The sequence below is a fragment of the Pseudoliparis swirei genome, unplaced genomic scaffold, assembly GCF_029220125.1.
Source record: "Pseudoliparis swirei isolate HS2019 ecotype Mariana Trench unplaced genomic scaffold, NWPU_hadal_v1 hadal_26, whole genome shotgun sequence".
In the NCBI taxonomy this organism is placed as follows: Eukaryota; Metazoa; Chordata; class Actinopteri; order Perciformes; family Liparidae; genus Pseudoliparis; species Pseudoliparis swirei.
Window position 1 is genome coordinate 1,502,779 of NW_026613262.1, and position 19,148 is coordinate 1,521,926.

The following is a 19,148-nucleotide window of genomic DNA, read 5'->3' on the forward strand; positions in this document are numbered from 1 at the left end:
CCTGTAGTCCTCTAGTCCTGTGGTCCTCTAGTCCTCTAGTCCTCTGGTCCTGTAGTCCTCTAGTCCTGTGGTCCTCTAGTCCTCTGGTCCTGTGGTCCTGTAGTCCTCTAGTCCTCTGGTCCTCTGGTCCTATAGTCCTCTGGTCCTCTGGTCCTGTGGTCCTCTAGTCCTCTGGTCCTCTAGTCCTGTAGTCCTCTAGTCCTGTGGTCCTCTAGTCCTGTAGTCCTGTAGTCCTCTGGTCCTCTGGTCCTGTAGTCCTCTAGTCCTGTGTTCCTCTGGTCCTCTAGTCCTGTGGTCCTCTAGTCCTGTAGTCCTCTAGTCCTCTGGTCCTCTAGTCCTCTAGTCCTGTGGTCCTGTAGTCCTCTAGTTCTGTGGTCCTCTAGTCCTGTAGTCCTCTGGTCCTGTAGTCCTCTAGTCCTGTGGTCCTCCAGTCCTCTAGTCCTCTGGTCCTGTGGTCCTGTAGTCCTGTAGTCCTCTGGTCCTGTAGTCCTCTAGTCCTCTGGTCCTGTGGTCCTCTAGTCCTCTGGTCCTCTAGTCCTGTGGTCCTCTAGTCCTCTGGTCCTGTAGTCCTTTAGTCCTGTGGTCCTCTAGTCCTGTAGTCCTCTAGTCCTGTAGTCCTCTGGTCCTGTGGTCCTCTAGTCCTATGGTCCTCTAGTCCTGTAGTCCTCTAATCCTCTGGTCCTGTATTCCTCTAGTCCTCTGGTCCTCTGGTCCTGTGGTCCTCTAGTCCTCTAGTCCTGTGGTCCTCTGGTCCTGTAGTCCTCTAGTCCTGTGGTCCTGTGGTCCTCTGGTCCTCTAGTCCTGTAGTCCTCTAGTCCTGTAGTCCTGTAGTCCTGTGGTCCTCTGGTCCTCTAGTCCTGTAGTCCTCTAGTCCTGTAGTCCTGTAGTCCTCTGGTCCTCTGGTCCTGTAGTCCTCTGGTCCTCTGGTCCTCTAGTCCTCTCGTCCTCTAGTCCTGTAGTCCTCTAGTCCTGTGGTCCTCTGGTCCTGTAGTCCTCTAGTCCTGTGGTCCTGTGGTCCTCTGGTCCTCTAGTCCTGTAGTCCTCTGGTCCTCTAGTCCTGTAGTCCTGTAGTCCTGTGGTCCTCTGGTCCTCTGGTCCTGTAGTCCTCTGGTCCTCTGGTCCTCTAGTCCTCTCGTCCTCTAGTCCTGTAGTCCTCTAGTCCTCCTCCCTCATGCCGGTGGACTTTCTGTCTGAAACGTGTTCTTGGATTCCCAGAAATACTTTTTACGTCTTGAATAATTATTAAAATCTAACTTTCTGTCGCTTTGAAGTCTTTGATGTTAAACTGAGAGTTGAGCCCCGCCCCCCCCCCCCGCCCCGCCCGATAGAAACCTTCAACCTCCCATCATGCAGTGCAACGTGGTCTGGCTTGTTTTGAAAAGCTGAGAGACTAATCCTTGAACCTTCGTCCCTGCAAACTCTTCTAATAGTTCTCCTGTTCGCTCTGGTTCCGGATCTCTCGGTCCAACAGAACCAGCGCCGTCTTGCGTCTCATGGCGGTCTCCCTGCGCTGATGGGGGGGGGGGCATCAGGGCCGGGCGAGGCGGATCGGTGGGGCCGGAAACTACTGCCGCGCGCCGCCGAGTCGCCGCGGGTCAGGCTGTTGAGGTCGTAGGCGTCGCGAGGGTCGGCCCCATTGGACGCCCCGTTCCACCCCCACGGGGCGCCATTACCTGCGAGGGGCGGGGCTTGAAGAGGGGGTTGGGCTGGGACAACAGGATGGTGGGGGGCGTGGGCATCCACGGTGACGATCCCCGAGCAGAGCGGAGAGGCTGAGGAGGAGGAGCCAGAACAGGTGGAGGCGGTCTCAGAGGAAGAGGAGGGGAGGAGCTGCTTCGACACGGCGATGACCTGCATGAGTCGTGGCTGGCCGGCGGCCCCGGGGCCCGGGCCCTCTCTGCTCGTCTTCTCTCGGATGGCGAGCCACTTGGCCCGGGTCAGGGCGCTTTTCGGGGACACCGGTGGGGGTCCGGCTTCAGGAATTTGTGGTGGTCTGGGAGTCGCCACAGCTTTGGCACCTCCTGGAGGCGGAGAGGGGTCCCGACAAGGGGCCGCCCTCCTGGCCTGAGCCCCCCCCTCGCCCGGCCCCTCGGAGCTCAGCCCTCTCATCTCCATCGACTTCTGCTTCCACTCCGTCACCAGCTGCTGCGAGCGGGCGGGGTCCATCGGCACCGGCAAGGCCTTCAGGCGCCGCTGCACCGGCTGCACCGGCAGCACCGGCCCGGAGCCGGCCCCGGGGGCCCCGCCCCTCGGCAGCGTGTGGCTGAAGGTCAGCATGGTCTCCTTGCCCATGGGGCCGCGGGGGGCCAGCAGCTCCACGTCCACGCTGGCCCTCTTCAGGCCCCTTGGCGGGGGCCGCTCCACGGGGGCCGGGGCCATCTGGTCCTGACTCTCCGAGGCGGGGCCCTTGTTGTAGACGGACTCGTGTCCCCGCTCCGTCAGTGCTCGCAGAGGGTCCTCCTTCGGCAGCGGGGGGGTCACCGTGAGGTCATCGGAGGACTTGAAGTTGGCCACAGCGTGAAACGCCTGAAGAAGAAAAGCTGGATGACCAGAGAGAAGGACCCGGAACACGAGTCATCAAGACCTCAGGGTCCTGGTTATGAGTAATATACATCATATACATCATATACATCATATCTATAATATCTATAATATACATCATATACATCATATACATCATATCTATAATATACATCATATACATCATATCTATAATATACATCATATACATCATATACATCATATACACCATATACATCATATATATCATATACACCATATACATCATATACATCATATACATCATATCTATAATATACATCATATACATCATATCTATAATATACATCATATACATCATATACATCATATACATCATATACACCATATACACCATATACATCATATCTATAATATACATCATATACACCATATACATCATATACATCATATACATCATATACACCATATACACCATATACATCATATACATCATATCTATAATATACATCATATACATCATATACATCATATCTATAATATACATCATATACATCATATACATCATATACACCATATACATCATATCTATAATATACATCATATACATCATATACATCATATCTATAATATACATCATATACATCATATACATCATATACATCATATACACCATATACATCATATCTATCATATACACCATATACATCATATCTATCATATACACCATATAGATCATATACACCATATCTATCATTTACATCATATACATCATATACACCATATACATCATATACATCATATACATCATATACATCATATCTATAATATACATCATATACATCATATACACCATATACATCATATACACCATATACATCATATACACCATATACATCATATACACCATATCTATCATTTACATCATATACATCATATACACCATATACATCATATACATCATATACATCATATACATCATATCTATAATATACATCATATACATCATATACACCATATACATCATATACACCATATACATCATATACACCATATACATCATATACATCATATCTATAATATACATCATATACATCATATACACCATATACATCATATACACCATATACATCATATACACCATATACATCATATCTATCATATACACCATATAGATCATATACACCATATCTATCATTTACATCATATACATCATATACACCATATACATCATATACATCATATACATCATATACATCATATCTATAATATACATCATATACATCATATACACCATATACATCATATACACCATATACATCATATACACCATATACATCATATACATCATATCTATAATATACATCATATACATCATATACATCATATCTATCATATACATCATATACATCATATCTATCATATACATCATATACATCATATACATCATATCTATAATATACATCATATACATCATATACACCATATACATCATATCTATAATATACATCATATACATCATATACATCATATCTATAATATACATCATATACATCATATACATCATATCTATAATATACATCATATACACCATATACATCATATCTATAATATACATCATATACATCATATACATCATATACATCATATCTATAATATACATCATATACATCATATACATCATATCTATCATATACATCATATACATCATATCTATAATATACATCATATACACCATATACATCATATCTATCATATACATCATATACATCATATACATCATATACACCATCCATCCATCCATCCATTCTCATCCGCTTATTCCGGGGTCATCCGTCTTGGGGGCAGCAGACCCAGCAGGTCGACCCAGACTTCCCTCTCGCCCGCGACACTTTCCAGCTCATTGTGGGGGATCCCGAGGCGTTCCCAGGCCAGCCGGGAGATGTAATCTCTCCAGCGTGTCCTGGGTCTTCCCCGGGGTCTCCTCCCAGTAGGACGTGCCTGGAAAACCTCTAACGGGAGGCATCCAGGAGGCGTCCGAATCAGATGCCCGAACCACCTCAGCTGACTCCTTTCGATGCGAAGGAGTAGCGGCTCGACTCCAAGCTCCCTCCTGATGTCCGAGCTCCTTACCCTATCTCTAAGGCTGAGCCCGGCCACCCGACGGAGGAAACTCATTTTGGCCGCTTGTATTCGCGACCTCGTTCTTTCGGTCACTACCCAAAGTTCGTGACCATAGGTGAGGATTGGAACGTAGACCGACCAGTAAATTGAGAGCTTCGCCTTTCGGCTCAGCTCTCTTCACCAAGACAGACCGGTACAGCGCCTGTTTTACTGCTGCAGCCGCACCGAGCCGCCTGTCCATCTCCCTCCATCTTACCCTCACTCGTGAACAAGACCCCGAGATACTTGAACTCCTTTGCTTGGGGCAGGCACTCTGTCCCCACCTGGAGGGAGCAATCCACCGGTTTCCGGCAGAGCACCATGGCCTCAGATTTGGCGGTGCTGACTCTCATCCCTGCCGCTTCAAACCCTAACCCAGTGAGTGCCGGAGGTCATGGTCTGAGGATGCTAACAGGACCACATCATCTGCAAACAGAAGAGAGGCGATCCGAAGACCCCCAAACCTGACCTGCTCCACCCCCAGGCTGCACCGAGATATCCTGTCCATGAAAATCACAAACAGGACCGGTGATAAAGGGCAGCCCTGGCGGAGACCAACACCCACCGGGAACGTGTCTGACTTACTGCCGAGGATGCGAACACAGCTCCTACTGCAGGCGTACAGTGACCGGATAGCCCGTAGCAACGGGTCCGGAACCCCGTACCCCCGCAGCACCCCCCACAACAATCCCAGAGGGACCCGGTCGAAAGCCTTCTCCAAGTCCACAAAACACATGAAGACTGGTTGGGCAAACTCCCTGGCCCCCCCGAGGGCCCTTGCGGAGGTGGAGAGCTGGTCCACAGTTCCACGACCGGGACGGAATCCGCACTGCTGGTCTTGAATCCGAGGTTCGACCAGCGGTCGGAGCCTCCTTTCCAGTACCCTGGCATAAACTTTCCCAGGGAGGCTGAGAAGTGTGATTCCACGATAGTTCGAGCACACCTCCGGTCCCCTTTTGAAAATGGGAACCACCACCCCGGTCTGCCAGTCCAAGGACACTGTTCCTGACCCCAGCGACATTGAAGGCGTGTCAGCCAAGACAGCCCAACAATGTCCAGCGCCTTCAGCATCTCAGGCGGATCTCATCCACCCCGCGCCTTGCCACCAAGGAGCTTTTTAACAACCTTAGCGGCCTCTGCCAGGGATATTGGTGCGACCCCCGCCAACTATACAGGCACTGCCCCTCTAGAGGGACATGTTGGCCGGATTTAGGAGTTCCCCAAGGTGTTCTTTCCACCGTCCGGGACAGCAGCAGCCCCCCCACGCTGAGAACAGCCTGGGGTAGACCCTGCTTTCCTTCCTGAGCCGTCGGACGGTTTGCCAGAACCTCTTTGAGGCCGACCGAAGTCCTTCTCCATGGCCTCCCGAACTCCTCCCATGCCCGAGTTTTGCTTCGCACCACCGCAGCTGCAGCCCTTCTGGCCTGCCGGTACCTGTCAGCTGCTTCAGGAGACCCCTGGGCCAGCCAGGCCCAGTAGGCCTCCTTCTTCAGCTTGACGGCTTCCCTGACCCCCGGTGTCCACCACCGGGTTCTTGGGTTGCTGCCGCGAGAGGCACCGATGACCTTCCGACCACAGCTCCTGTCGGCCGCTTCCACAATAGAGGCTTTGAACATGGTCCACTCGGATTGCATGTCCCCAACCTCCCTCGGGATGTGTGAGAAGTTCATCCGGAGGTGGGAGTTGAAGACCTCCCGGACAGGGTCCTCGACCAGATGTTCCCAGTTCACCCGCACTACACGTTTGGGCTTGCCAGGTCTCTCTGGCCGACTCCCCTCCCATCTGATCCAACTCACCACCAGGTGGTGATCAGTTGACAGCTCTGCTCCTCTCTTCACCCGAGTGTCCAAGACATACGGCCGCAGATCAGATGATACGATTAATTCAATTCAATTCAGTTTATTTGTATAGCCTAATTTCACAAATTACAAATTTGTCTCGGAATGCTTTACAATCTGTACACATAGACATCCCTGCCCCAAAACCTCACATCGGACCAGGAAAAACTCCCAAATAACCCTTCAGGGGGAAAAAAAGGGAAGAAACCTGCAGGAGAGCAACAGAGGAGGATCCCTCTCCAGGATGGACAGAACAATAGATGTCATGTGACCAGAAGGACAGATTTAGAGTTAAAATACATTCAATGAATGTGACAGAGTGTATGAATAGTTCATAGTAGGCATATTCCACGATGGAGACCTCCACGATCCATCAGGCAGATGGCGGTGGGGAGGAGGAGGGCGGAGTCTCAACAGTGGGCGGAGTCTCAACAGGACAGTGGCGTAGTCAGGAGCAGGAATTCCACGACCCAGACCTCGATGATCCATCAGGCAGATAGATCTATGCCTCATAGGGTCCGATGACCCCATGAGACGTGAAGTCAAAAGGACTCGGGAGAAAGCAGAGTTAGTAACGTGTGATTGAGAGATGAAAATTCATCCTTAAGGAGAGAAAAAGAGGAGATAGGTACTCAGTGCATCCTAAAACGTCCCCCGGCAGCTCTAAGCCTATAGCAGCATATCAAGGGGCTGGACCAGGTGAACCTGATTCAGCCCTAACTATAAGCTCTGTCAAAGAGGAAAGTCTTCAGTCTACTCTTAAACGAGGTGACTGTGTCTGCCTCCCGGACTGAAATTGGAAGCTGGTTCCATAAAAGAGGAGCTTGATAACTAAAGGCTCTGGCTCCCATTCTACTTTTTAAGACTCTAGGAACTACAAGTAGTCCCGCATTTAGTGAGCGTAGCTCTCTAGTGGGGCAATATAGATAGATAGATAGATAGATAGATATATACTTTATTAATCCCCAAGGGGAAATTTGTCGAGTCAGTAGCAGCAACACACAAGAATAAAAAAACAAAACACAAAATATAAGAAGGGTTAGGGTGATCTGGCAAGAGGTGAACTGTTGTAGAGCCTCATAGCCGTCGGCAGGAATGTTCTCCTGTATCTCTCCTTGTGGCAGCGGAGCGTGAGGAGACGTCTGGAGAAAGTACTCCTCTGTCCCTGTAGGAGGTGGTGGAGAGGGTGGTCCGGGTTGTCCAATATGGACACCAGTTTCTTCAACGACCTCCTCTCCACCACCTGTTCCAGGTGCTCCAGCTGGCAGCCGATGATGGGGCCAGCCTTCCTAACCAGTTTGTTAAGACGGCTGGTGTCACCGGCTCCGATGCTGCTCCCCCAGCAGACAATGGCAAAGTGCAGCACACTGGCCACAACCGACTGGTAGAATAACTCCAGCATCTTGCTGCACACGTTGAAGGACCGAAGCTTTCTCAGGAAAAAGAGTCGACTCATCCCCTTCTTGTACACAGCGTTGATGTTGGCCTTCCAGTTCAGTCGGCTGTCGATGGAGACGCCCAGGTACTTGTACCTCCACCATGTCCACGTCCACTCCCAGGACACTCAGAGGTGTAGGAGCTGTCGCCTTCCTCCTGAAGTCCACCACCATCTCTCTGGTCTTGGCCACGTTCAGCCGCAGGTGGTTCTCATCGGCCCACTTTACAAAGTCACTCACCACTGCCCTGTACTCCTCCTCCCGTCCATCCCTAATACACCCGACCACTGCAGAATCATCAGAGTACTTCTGCAGATGGCATGACGTGTTGTACTGGAAGTCACTGGTGTACAGGGTGAAGAGGAAGGGAGACAGAACAGTTCCTGTGGGGCTCCAACATCACTGACCACCGTTCCAGACAGCACACGCCCATTCTGACAAACTGTGGTCTGCCTGTGAGGTAGTCCGTGATCCAGGAGATGGTGGACGCCCACACGCCACCCGCAGCTTCTCACTCAGCAGCAGTGGCTGGATGGTGTTAAATGCACTGGAGAAGTCAAAGAAAGTGACTCTCACAGAGACACCGGTTCCATCCAGGTGCGACTGAGCTCGCAGCAGGTAGATGATGGCGTCGTCCACTCCCACATGAGGCTGGTAAGCAAATTGCAGAGGGTCCAACGATGATTTCACCTGCGGCCGGAGGTGGGCCAAGACCAGCCTCTCCAGCACCTTCATCACATGGGAGGTGAGGGCGACTGGTCGGTAGTCGTTGAGGCCAGATGGTGCTGACTTCTTGGGGACAGGGACCAGGCACGACGTCTTCCACAGCACTGACTTCCCAGCCTCAGGCTGAGGTTGAAGAGGTGCTGCAGGACACCAGACAGCTGGGTGGCGCAGGTCTTTAGGACCCTGGGGCTGATGCCATCAGGACCTTCAGCTCTGCGCTGGTGTAGTTTCTCCAGCTGTCTTCTCACCTGGTCAGTCGTCACAGAGAGGGGAGGTGGAGGAGCCCATTGTTATTGAGGGCTCGGTGGATGTGCAGCTCAGCAGGGGGACAGAGGGGAGGAGGTGTTTGGGAGGTGTGATGTGGAGGAGACGGGGGGGGGCTGTGAACTGAACCTATTGAAAAACAGTTCAGCTCGTTGGCCCTCTCCAGGAGCCCCTGGCTGTCTCCTCCCACCTTGAAGCCAGTTATCTGCTTCATGCCAGACCACACCTCCTTGTGTTGTTCAGCTGGAGTTTGGCCTCCAGCTTCCTCCTGTAGGAGTCCTTGCCCTCCTGAGCTTCACCTTTAGGTTGCGCTGGGCTTTCCTCAGCTCATCCTGTCTCCAGACCTGAAAGCAGCTTTCTTCATGTTAAGAAGCGCCTTCAGGTCCCTGGTGATCCAGGGCTTGTTGTTGGGGAAGCAGCGCACAGTCCGTGATGGGATGGTGGTGTGTTCACAGAACTTGATGTATTCCGTGATGCAGTCGGTCATACTGTTGATGTCCTCCCCGTGGGGTCCACACAGCACATACCACTCCGGTGACTCGAAGCAGTCCTGTAGAGCGTTAGCCTCCAGAGACCACCCCCTCACAGTCCTGGTGGTCACCGGATGACTCTTCACCAGAGGAACATACCTGGGTGTCAGCCGGACCAGGTCATGATCAGGCCTGCCAGGGCGGGGGAGGACAGTGGCGCTGTATGCCCCTTAGTATTAGCATACAGCAAGTCCAGAGTGTTATTGTTCCTTGTTGGGCAGTCTATGTATTGATGGAAGGTTGGCAGAGCTTTTTCCAATGTGGTGTGGTTAAAGTCACCAGTGATAGCCATGAATGCTCCAGGCTGATGATTCAGCAGAGCAGACACAGTGGAGTGGATGGTGTCCACAGCTTCCTCAGCGTCAGCTGATGGCGGCACGCATACCGACAACCACAATGGCGGACGGAACTCTCTCGGCAAATAGTACGGGCGCATCCCCACGGCCAACAGTTCAATGTTCGGCTACAGAAGCGCTCCTTCACGCACACATGGTCCGGATGGCACCACCGTTCATTCACATAAACAGCGATCCCGCCTCATCTTACCGCTCTGTGTAGCGCCTCTGTCAGCCCGAACAGTCCTGAAGCCGGGCAAAGACGCTGTGATCCGGATAGTCCGCGTGTAGCCACGTCTCAGTGAAGCACAAGAGACTGCTCACGGAAGATCCTCTCGTCATTACCAGCGCCGAGCTCATCCGTCTTATTCGCCAAAGACCTCACGTTCCCGTTATGATCGACGGTACCGAGGGTTTGTATCTCCTCGTTTTAGCCTCCGCTTGACACCCGATCTGCAACATGAGCCCTCCTCCGTAGCTCCAGCGGGATCACAGGTCTGTCTCCAGGCAGAAGCTTCGCCTGCACAGCGCGGTCAGCTGAGCATGCGAGTAGACGCCGGTCCCCGTCATTGTTTTGCTGTGGCTCACCGATACTCACGACAAAGTGAACAAAAGCCACAGTAGAATTATCGAAAAAAGTAGTTATGGTCCAGTGTCCGACCGTAACTAAGACAAATGTGAAAGAAAAGAAAAAGAAAAAGAGAGGAAAAGTGCAAAAAAAAGACAATAAAATAAAAGCAAAACGCCACTACTGAAACAAGCAGCCGCTGGCACAGCGCTTCCATATCATGCAATATGGTACTACAAGCTCCTTAAGATATGATGGTGCATCACCAATCAAGGCTTTGTAGGTTAAGAGAAGAATTTTAAAAGTGATTCTTGATTTTACTGGGAGCCAGTGCAGAGCAGCTAGTGCAGGAGTGATGTGATCTCTTTTCTTAGTTTTAGTGAGAACACGAGCTGCAGCATTCTGGATCAACTGGAGGGACCTAAGAGATTTATTAGAGCAGCCTGATAATAAGGAGTTGCAGTAATCCAGTCTCGAAGTAACGCCGAACCAATTTTTCTGCATCTTTTGAGACAAGATGTGCCTGATTTTTGAAATATTACGTAGATGAAAGAATGCAGTCCTTGAGATTTGCTTTACGTGGGAGTTAAAGGACAAGTCGATCAAAGATAACGCCAAGATTCTTTACAGTGGTGTTGGATGCTAGGAAATGCCGTCACAGAAACCACATCACCAGATAATTGATCTCTGAGGTGCTCAGGGCGATTAAAATTACTTGTTTTGTCTGAATTTAACATCAAGAAGTTGCAGGTCATCCATGTTTTTATGTCTTTAAGACATGCTTGAATTTTACCGAGTTGGTTGCTCTCCTCTGGTTTTATCGATAAATATAGTTGAGTATCATCTGCATAACAATGAAAGTTTATGGAGTGTTTCCTGATAATATTGCCCAAAGGAAGCATGTATAAAGTAAATAAAATTGGTCCAAGCACAGAACCTTGTGGAACTCCGTGATTAACGTTGGTGGTTATCGAGGCGTCATCATTTACAAATACAAATTGAGATCGATCTGATAAATAGGATTTAAACCAAATTAGTGCCGTGCCTGAAATGCCAATCGACTGCTCCAGTCTCTGTAACAGGATGTCATGGTCAATGGTGTCGAATGCAGCACTAAGGTCTAACAAGACCAGGACAGAGAGGAGTCCTCTATCAGGACTAAGGTCTAACAAGACCAGTACAGAGAGGAGTCCTCTATCAGGACTAAGGTCTAACAAGACCAGTACAGAGAGGAGTTCTCTATCAGCACTAAGGTCTAACAAGACCAGTACAGAGAGGAGTCCTCTATCAGCACTAAGGTCTAACAAGACCAGTACAGAGATGAGTCCTCTATCAGGACTAAGGTCTAACTAGACCAGGACAGAGAGGAGTCCTCTATCAGCACTAAGGTCTAACAAAACCAGTACAGAGAGGAGTCCTCTATCAGGAATAAGGTCTAACTAGACCAGTGCAGAGATGAGTCCTCTATCAGCACTAAGGTCTAACTAGACCAGGACAGAGAGGAGTCCTCTATCAGCACTAAGGTCTAACTAGACCAGTACAGAGAGGAGTCCTCTATCAGCACTAAGGTCTAACAAGACCAGGACAGAGAGGAGTCCTCTATCAGCACTAAGGTCTAACAAGACCAGTACAGAGAGGAGTCCTCTATCAGCACTAAGGTCTAACAAGACCAGTACAGAGAGGAGTCCTCTATCAGGACTAAGGTCTAACTAGACCAGTACAGAGGAGTCCTCTATCAGGACTAAGGTCTAACTAGACCAGTACAGAGAGGAGTCCTCTATCAGGACTAAGGTCTAACTAGACCAGTACAGAGAGGAGTCCTCTATCAGGACTAAGGTCTAACTAGACCAGTACAGAGAGGAGTCCTCTATCAGGACTAAGGTCTAACTAGACCAGTACAGAGAGTCCTCTATCAGCACTAGGTCTAACTAGACCAGTACAGAGAGGAGTCCTCTATCAGGACCAAGGTCTAACTAGACCAGTACAGAGAGGAGTCCTCTATCAGGACAAGGTCTAACTAGACCAGTACAGAGAGGAGTCCTCTATCAGCACTAAGGTCTAACTAGACCAGTACAGAGAGGAGTCCTCTATCAGGACTAAGGTCTAACTAGACCAGGACAGAGAGTCCTCTATCAGGACAAGGTCTAACAAGACCAGTACAGAGAGGAGTCCCCTATCAGGACCAAGGTCTAACTAGACCAGTACAGAGAGGTCCTCTATCAGGACTAAGGTCTAACTAGACCAGTACAGAGAGAGTCCTCTATCAGGACTAAGGTCTAACTAGACCAGTACAGAGGAGTCCTCTATCAGGACTAAGGTCTAACTAGACCAGTACAGAGAGGTGTCCTCTATCAGGACTAAGGTCTAACAAGACCAGTACAGAGAGGAGTCCTCTATCAGGACTAAGGTCTAACTAGACCAGTACAGAGGAGTCCTCTATCAGGACTAAGGTCTAACTAGACCAGTACAGAGAGGAGTCCTCTATCAGGACTAAGGTCTAACTAGACCAGTACAGAGAGGAGTCCTCTATCAGGACTAAGGTCTAACTAGACCAGTACAGAGAGGAGTCCTCTATCAGGACAAGGTCTAACTAGACCAGTACAGAGAGGAGTCCTCTATCAGCACTAAGGTCTAACTAGACCAGTACAGAGAGGAGTCCTCTATCAGGACTAAGGTCTAACTAGACCAGTACAGAGAGGAGTCCTCTATCAGGACTAAGGTCTAACTAGACCAGTACAGAGAGGAGTCCTCTATCAGGACAAGGTCTAGCTAGACCAGTACAGAGAGGAGTCCTGATAGAGGACTAAGGTCTAACTAGACCAGTACAGAGAGGTCCTCTATCAGGACAAGGTCTAACTAGACCAGTACAGAGAGGAGTCCTCTATCAGGACTAAGGTCTAACTAGACCAGTACAGAGGAGTCCTCTATCAGGACCAAGGTCTAACTAGACCAGTACAGAGAGGAGTCCTCTATCAGGACCAAGGTCTAACTAGACCAGTACAGAGAGGAGTCCTCTATCAGGACTAAGGTCTAACTAGACCAGTACAGAGAGGAGTCCTCTATCAGGACTAAGGTCTAACAAGACCAGTACAGAGAGGTCCTCTATCAGGACTAAGGTCTAACTAGACCAGTACAGAGAGGAGTCCTCTATCAGGACAAGGTCTAACTAGAGCAGTACAGAGAGGAGTCCTCTATCAGACCAAGGTCTAACTAGACCAGTACAGAGAGAGTCCTCTATCAGACTAAGGTCTAACTAGACCAGTACAGAGAGGAGTCCTCTATCAGGACTAAGGTCTAACTAGACCAGTACAGAGAGGAGTCCTCTATCAGGACTAAGGTCTAACTAGACCAGTACAGAGAGGAGTCCTCTATCAGACTAAGGTCTAACTAGACCAGTACAGAGAGGAGTCCTCTATCAGGACTAAGGTCTAACTAGACCAGTACAGAGGAGTCCTCTATCAGCACTAAGGTCTAACTAGACCAGTACAGAGAGGAGTCCTCTATCAGGACTAAGGTCTAACTAGACCAGTACAGAGAGGAGTCCTCTATCAGGACTAAGGTCTAACTAGACCAGTACAGAGAGGTCCTCTATCAGCACTAAGGTCTAACTAGACCAGTACAGAGGAGTCCTCTATCAGGACCAAGGTCTAACTAGACCAGTACAGAGAGGAGTCCTCTATCAGGACCAAGGTGTAACTAGACCAGTACAGAGAGGAGTCCTCTATCAGCACCAAGGTCTAACTAGACCAGTACAGAGAGGAGTCCTCTATCAGGACTAAGGTCTAACTAGACCAGTACAGAGAGGAGTCCTCTATCAGGACCAAGGTCTAACTAGACCAGTACAGAGAGGAGTCCTCTATCAGGACTAAGGTCTAACTAGACCAGTACAGAGAGGAGTCCTCTATCAGGACTAAGGTCTAACTAGACCAGTACAGAGAGGAGTCCTCTATCAGGACTAAGGTCTAACTAGACCAGTACAGAGAGGAGTCCTCTATCAGGACAAGGTCTAACTAGACCAGTACATAGAGGAGTCCTCTATCAGGACTAAGGTCTAACTAGACCAGTACAGAGGAGTCCTCTATCAGGACTCAGTTCTAACTAGACCAGTACAGAGAGGAGTCCTCTATCAGGACCAAGGTCTAACTAGACCAGTACAGAGAGGTCCTCTATCAGGACCAAGGTCTATCTAGACCAGTACAGAGAGGAGTCCTCTATCAGGACTAAGGTCTAACTAGACCAGTACAGAGAGGAGTCCTCTATCAGGACCAAGGTCTAACTAGACCAGTACAGAGAGGAGTCCTCTATCAGCACAAGGTCTAACTAGACCAGTACAGAGAGGAGTCCTCTATCAGGACAAGGTCTAACTAGACCAGTACAGAGGAGTCCTCTATCAGGACTAAGGTCTAACTAGACCAGTACAGAGAGAGTCCTCTATCAGCACAAGGTCTAACTAGACCAGTACAGAGAGGAGTCCTCTATCAGGACCAAGGTCTAACTAGACCAGTACAGAGAGGAGTCCTCTATCAGGACCAAGGTCTAACTAGACCAGTACAGAGAGGAGTCCTCTATCAGGACCAAGGTCTAACTAGACCAGTACAGAGAGGAGTCCTCTATCAGGACTAAGGTCTAACTAGACCAGTACAGAGAGGAGTCCTCTATCAGGACCAAGGTCTAACTAGACCAGTACAGAGAGGAGTCCTCTATCAGGACTAAGGTCTAACTAGACCAGTACAGAGAGGAGTCCTCTATCAGGACATAGGTCTAACTAGACCAGTACAGAGAGGAGTCCTCTATCAGGACTAAGGTCTAACTAGACCAGTACAGAGAGGAGTCCTCTATCAGGACTAAGGTCTAACTAGACCAGTACAGAGAGGAGTCCTCTATCAGACTAAGGTCTAACTAGACCAGTACAGAGAGGAGTCCTCTATCAGGACAAGGTCTAACTAGACCAGTACAGAGAGGAGTCCTCTATCAGCACAAGGTCTAACTAGACCAGTACAGAGAGGAGTCCTCTATCAGGACCAAGGTCTAACTAGACCAGTACAGAGAGGAGTCTTCTATCAGGACCAAGGTCTAACTAGACCAGTACAGAGGAGTCCTCTATCAGGACAAGGTCTAACTAGACCAGTACAGAGAGGAGTCCTCTATCAGGACTAAGGTCTAACAAGACCAGTACAGAGAGGAGTCCTCTATCAGGACTAAGGTCTAACTAGACCAGTACAGAGAGGAGTCCTCTATCAGGACTAAGGTCTAACTAGACCAGTACAGAGAGGTCCTCTATCAGGACCAAGGTCTAACAAGACCAGTACAGAGGAGTCCTCTATCAGGACTAAGGTCTAACTAGACCAGTACAGAGAGGAGTCCTCTATCAGGACTAAGGTCTAACTAGACCAGTACAGAGAGGAGTCCTCTATCAGGACTAAGGTCTAACTAGACCAGTACAGAGATGAGTCCTCTATCAGGACTAAGGTCTAACAAGACCAGTACAGAGAGGAGTCCTCTATCAGGACTAAGGTCTAACTAGACCAGTACAGAGAGGAGTCCTCTATCAGCACTAAGGTCTAACTAGACCAGTACAGAGAGTTGTCCTCTATCAGGACTAAGGTCTAACAAGACCAGTACAGAGAGGAGTCCTCTATCAGGACTAAGGTCTAACTAGACCAGTACAGAGAGGAGTCCTCTATCAGGACTAAGGTCTAACAAGACCAGTACAGAGAGGAGTCCTCTATCAGGACTAAGGTCTAACTAGACCAGTACAGAGAGGAGTCCTCTATCAGGACTAAGGTCTAACAAGACCAGTACAGAGATGAGTCCTCTATCAGGACTAAGGTCTAACTAGACCAGTACAGAGAGGAGTCCTCTATCAGCACTAAGGTCTAACTAGACCAGTCAGAGAGGAGTCCTCTATCAGGACTAAGGTCTAACAAGACCAGTACAGAGTTAGTCCTCTATCAGGACTAAGGTCTAACTAGACCAGTACAGAGAGGAGTCCTCTATCAGGACTAAGGTCTAACTAGACCAGTACAGAGAGGAGTCCTCTATCAGGACTAAGGTCTAACTAGACCAGTACAGAGGAGTCCTCTATCAGGACTAAGGTCTAACAAGACCAGTACAGAGGAGTCCTCTATCAGGACTAAGGTCTAACTAGACCAGTACAGAGAGGAGTCCTCTATCAGGACTAAGGTCTAACAAGACCAGTACAGAGAGGAGTCCTCTATCAGGACTAAGGTCTAACTAGACCAGTACAGAGAGGAGTCCTCTATCAGCACTAAGGTCTAACTAGACCAGTACAGAGAGGAGTCCTCTATCAGGACTAAGGTCTAACTAGACCAGTCCAGAGAGGAGTCCTCTATCAGGACTAAGGTCTAACAAGACCAGTACAGAGAGGAGTCCTCTATCAGGACTAAGGTCTAACAAGACCAGTACAGAGAGGAGTCCTCTATCAGGACTAAGGTCTAACTAGACCAGTACAGAGAGGAGTCCTCTATCAGGACTAAGGTCTAACAAGACCAGTCCAGAGAGGAGTCCTCTATCAGGACTAAGGTCTAACAAGACCAGTACAGAGAGGAGTCCTCTATCAGGACTAAGGTCTAACAAGACCAGTACAGAGATGAGTCCTCTATCAGGACTAAGGTCTAACAAGACCAGTACAGAGAGGAGTCCTCTATCAGGACTAAGGTCTAACTAGACCAGTCCAGAGAGGAGTCCTCTATCAGGACTAAGGTCTAACAAGACCAGTACAGAGAGGAGTCCTCTATCAGGACTAAGGTCTAACAAGACCAGTACAGAGAGGAGTCCTCTATCAGGACTAAGGTCTAACTAGACCAGTCCAGAGAGGAGTCCTCTATCAGGACTAAGGTCTAACTAGACCAGTCCAGAGACTACTACCACTGAGGTCTAGAGGGTCTCTGCTCCAGAGCTACAGAGAACCTGGTCTGGTTCTCTGGTCCTGATGAGGACTCGGCTGCTCTGGCTCGACCGAGGGTTCTGAGATGTTGAAGACTCTCTGAACGCCGTATGCTTTACAGCTTTGAGATGTTTCTTTAGTTTGATGTCTGAGGGTTCAGGGACCAGACCTCTTCCTCACCCTCTTCTTCTTCAGAGGGGCTATCGAGTCCAGTCCTGTTGTATTGAGAGCTGGACTAAAGTTAGACCAGGTCCTGTGTGTGTTACCGATGCAGCCGGGCCGGCGAAGGCGAGGCTCAGCAGAGGGATCAGCTCGTCTCCTCCGTCCACGTACGGCAGGCTGAGCTCTCGGTCGCGGCAGCGGAACCCGACCTGAGCCGGCTGCACCACATCGGTCAGCTCCAGGAAGTACAGAGACACCATAGAAGAAGCCACGATGGGCAACTGAAGGAAGTACAGAGACACCATAGAAGAAGCCATGATGGGCAACTGAAGGAAGTACAGACACCATAGAAGAAGCCACGATGGGCAACTGAAGGAAGTACAGAGACACCATAGAAGAAGCCTTTAACCCCAACACGTAACTTTTTTTTTAAATCGGTTGTTTCCTTTAACTCTGCCCCCAAGAATGTCCATATCCATCATTTACTTCACACTCAATTCAGCAGTGACACATCATCACCATCATCACCATCATCATCACTATCACTATCACTATCATCATCATCATCATCATCCTCACCTCCACAAAGTAGAAACATGGCAGCAGAGTCAAACTGTCCTTTGGAGGTTTCTTCTTCATCTTCTCAGAGTTCATCATCATCCTGATCGAGCTGCAACACACACACACACACACACACACACACACACACACTTTGTGTTACACTTAATAGATCTCCTGAGCCCCCAGACCCCCACCGGCCCGTTGGGGGGGGCGATGTCCTGGTGCTGATCCAGGACCAGACCTTCACAAATCTACAACAAGCCAACAGCTGAACCTCACATAACAGACTGGGACCAGGACCAGGACCGGGACCGTTGATCCGGTTGCCACATAGGACCCTGTGAACCGTGGCCTCCTGAACCAGGTCTGACCGGAGACCTGGAGCCCTTCTTTGATGTCCTGAGCAACAGGTTCTGGACCCCTGAGGACCCTCTAGACCCTCTGGGGAACATCTGGAGAGGGGGGGGGGGGGCAGACCACCTGAGTCTGCTCCTTCATCACGGCACCCAGAAGCCAGACAGGTGAGCAGACAGACAGGGGAGCAGACAGACAGGTGAGCAGACAGAGCAGACAGACAGGTGAGCAGACAGACGAGCAGACAGACAGGTGAGCAGACAGAGCAGACAGACAGGGGAGCAGACAGACAGGTGAGCAGACAGACAGGGGAGCAGACAGACAGGTGAGCAGACAGACAGGTGAGCAGACAGACGAGCAGACAGACAGGTGAGCAGACAGAGCAGACAGACAGGGGAGCAGACAGACAGGTGAGCAGACAGACAGGTGAGCAGACAGACAGGGGAGCAGACAGACAGGTGAGCAGACAGACAGGGGAGCAGACAGACAGGTGAGCAGACAGACAGGTGAACAGACAGACAGGTGAGCAGACAGACAGGGGAGCAGACAGACAGGGGAGCAGACAGACAGGTGAGCAGACAGACAGGGGAGCAGACAGACAGGTGAGCAGACAGACAGGGGAGCAGACAGACAGGTGAGCAGACAGAGCAGACAGACAGGTGAGCAGCAGAGCAGACAGACGGGGAGCAGACAGACAGGTGAGCAGACAGAGCAGACAGACAGGGGAGCAGACAGACAGGTGAGCAGACAGGGGAGCAGACAGACAGGTGAGCAGACAGAGCAGACAGACAGGGGAGCAGACAGA

At 49.7% G+C, this 19,148-nt stretch overlaps 1 protein-coding gene across 1 annotated transcript; it reads right to left on the reverse strand.

Moving 5' to 3' along the window:
* Window positions 1–1,491: 1,491 nt before the first annotated feature.
* plppr3b (phospholipid phosphatase related 3b) lies at window positions 1,492–18,088 on the reverse strand. Its single transcript, XM_056410691.1, has 3 exons — window positions 18,008–18,088; window positions 17,533–17,709; window positions 1,492–2,526 (listed from the first exon to the last, which is right to left on the reverse strand). Exons 1-3 carry the CDS (start codon window positions 18,086–18,088, stop codon window positions 1,492–1,494), a joined length of 1,293 nt encoding a protein of 430 aa, XP_056266666.1.
* Window positions 18,089–19,148: the final 1,060 nt, after the last annotated feature.

What these genes read in the sequence shown, in the direction of transcription:
- plppr3b (XM_056410691.1), bottom strand. Translation starts at nt 18,088, where the DNA reads ATGATGATGAACTCTGAGAAGATGAAGAAGAAACCTCCAAAGGACAGT. An exon ending in CATGTTTCTACTTTGTGGAG is followed by an intron (nt 17,710 to 18,007) that starts GTGAGGATGATG and finishes TACTTCCTTCAG; the next exon opens with TTGCCCATCGTGGCTTCTTC. An exon ending in TCGCCGGCCCGGCTGCATCG is followed by an intron (nt 2,527 to 17,532) that starts GTAACACACACA and finishes TTTCTTCTTCAG; the next exon opens with GCGTTTCACGCTGTGGCCAA.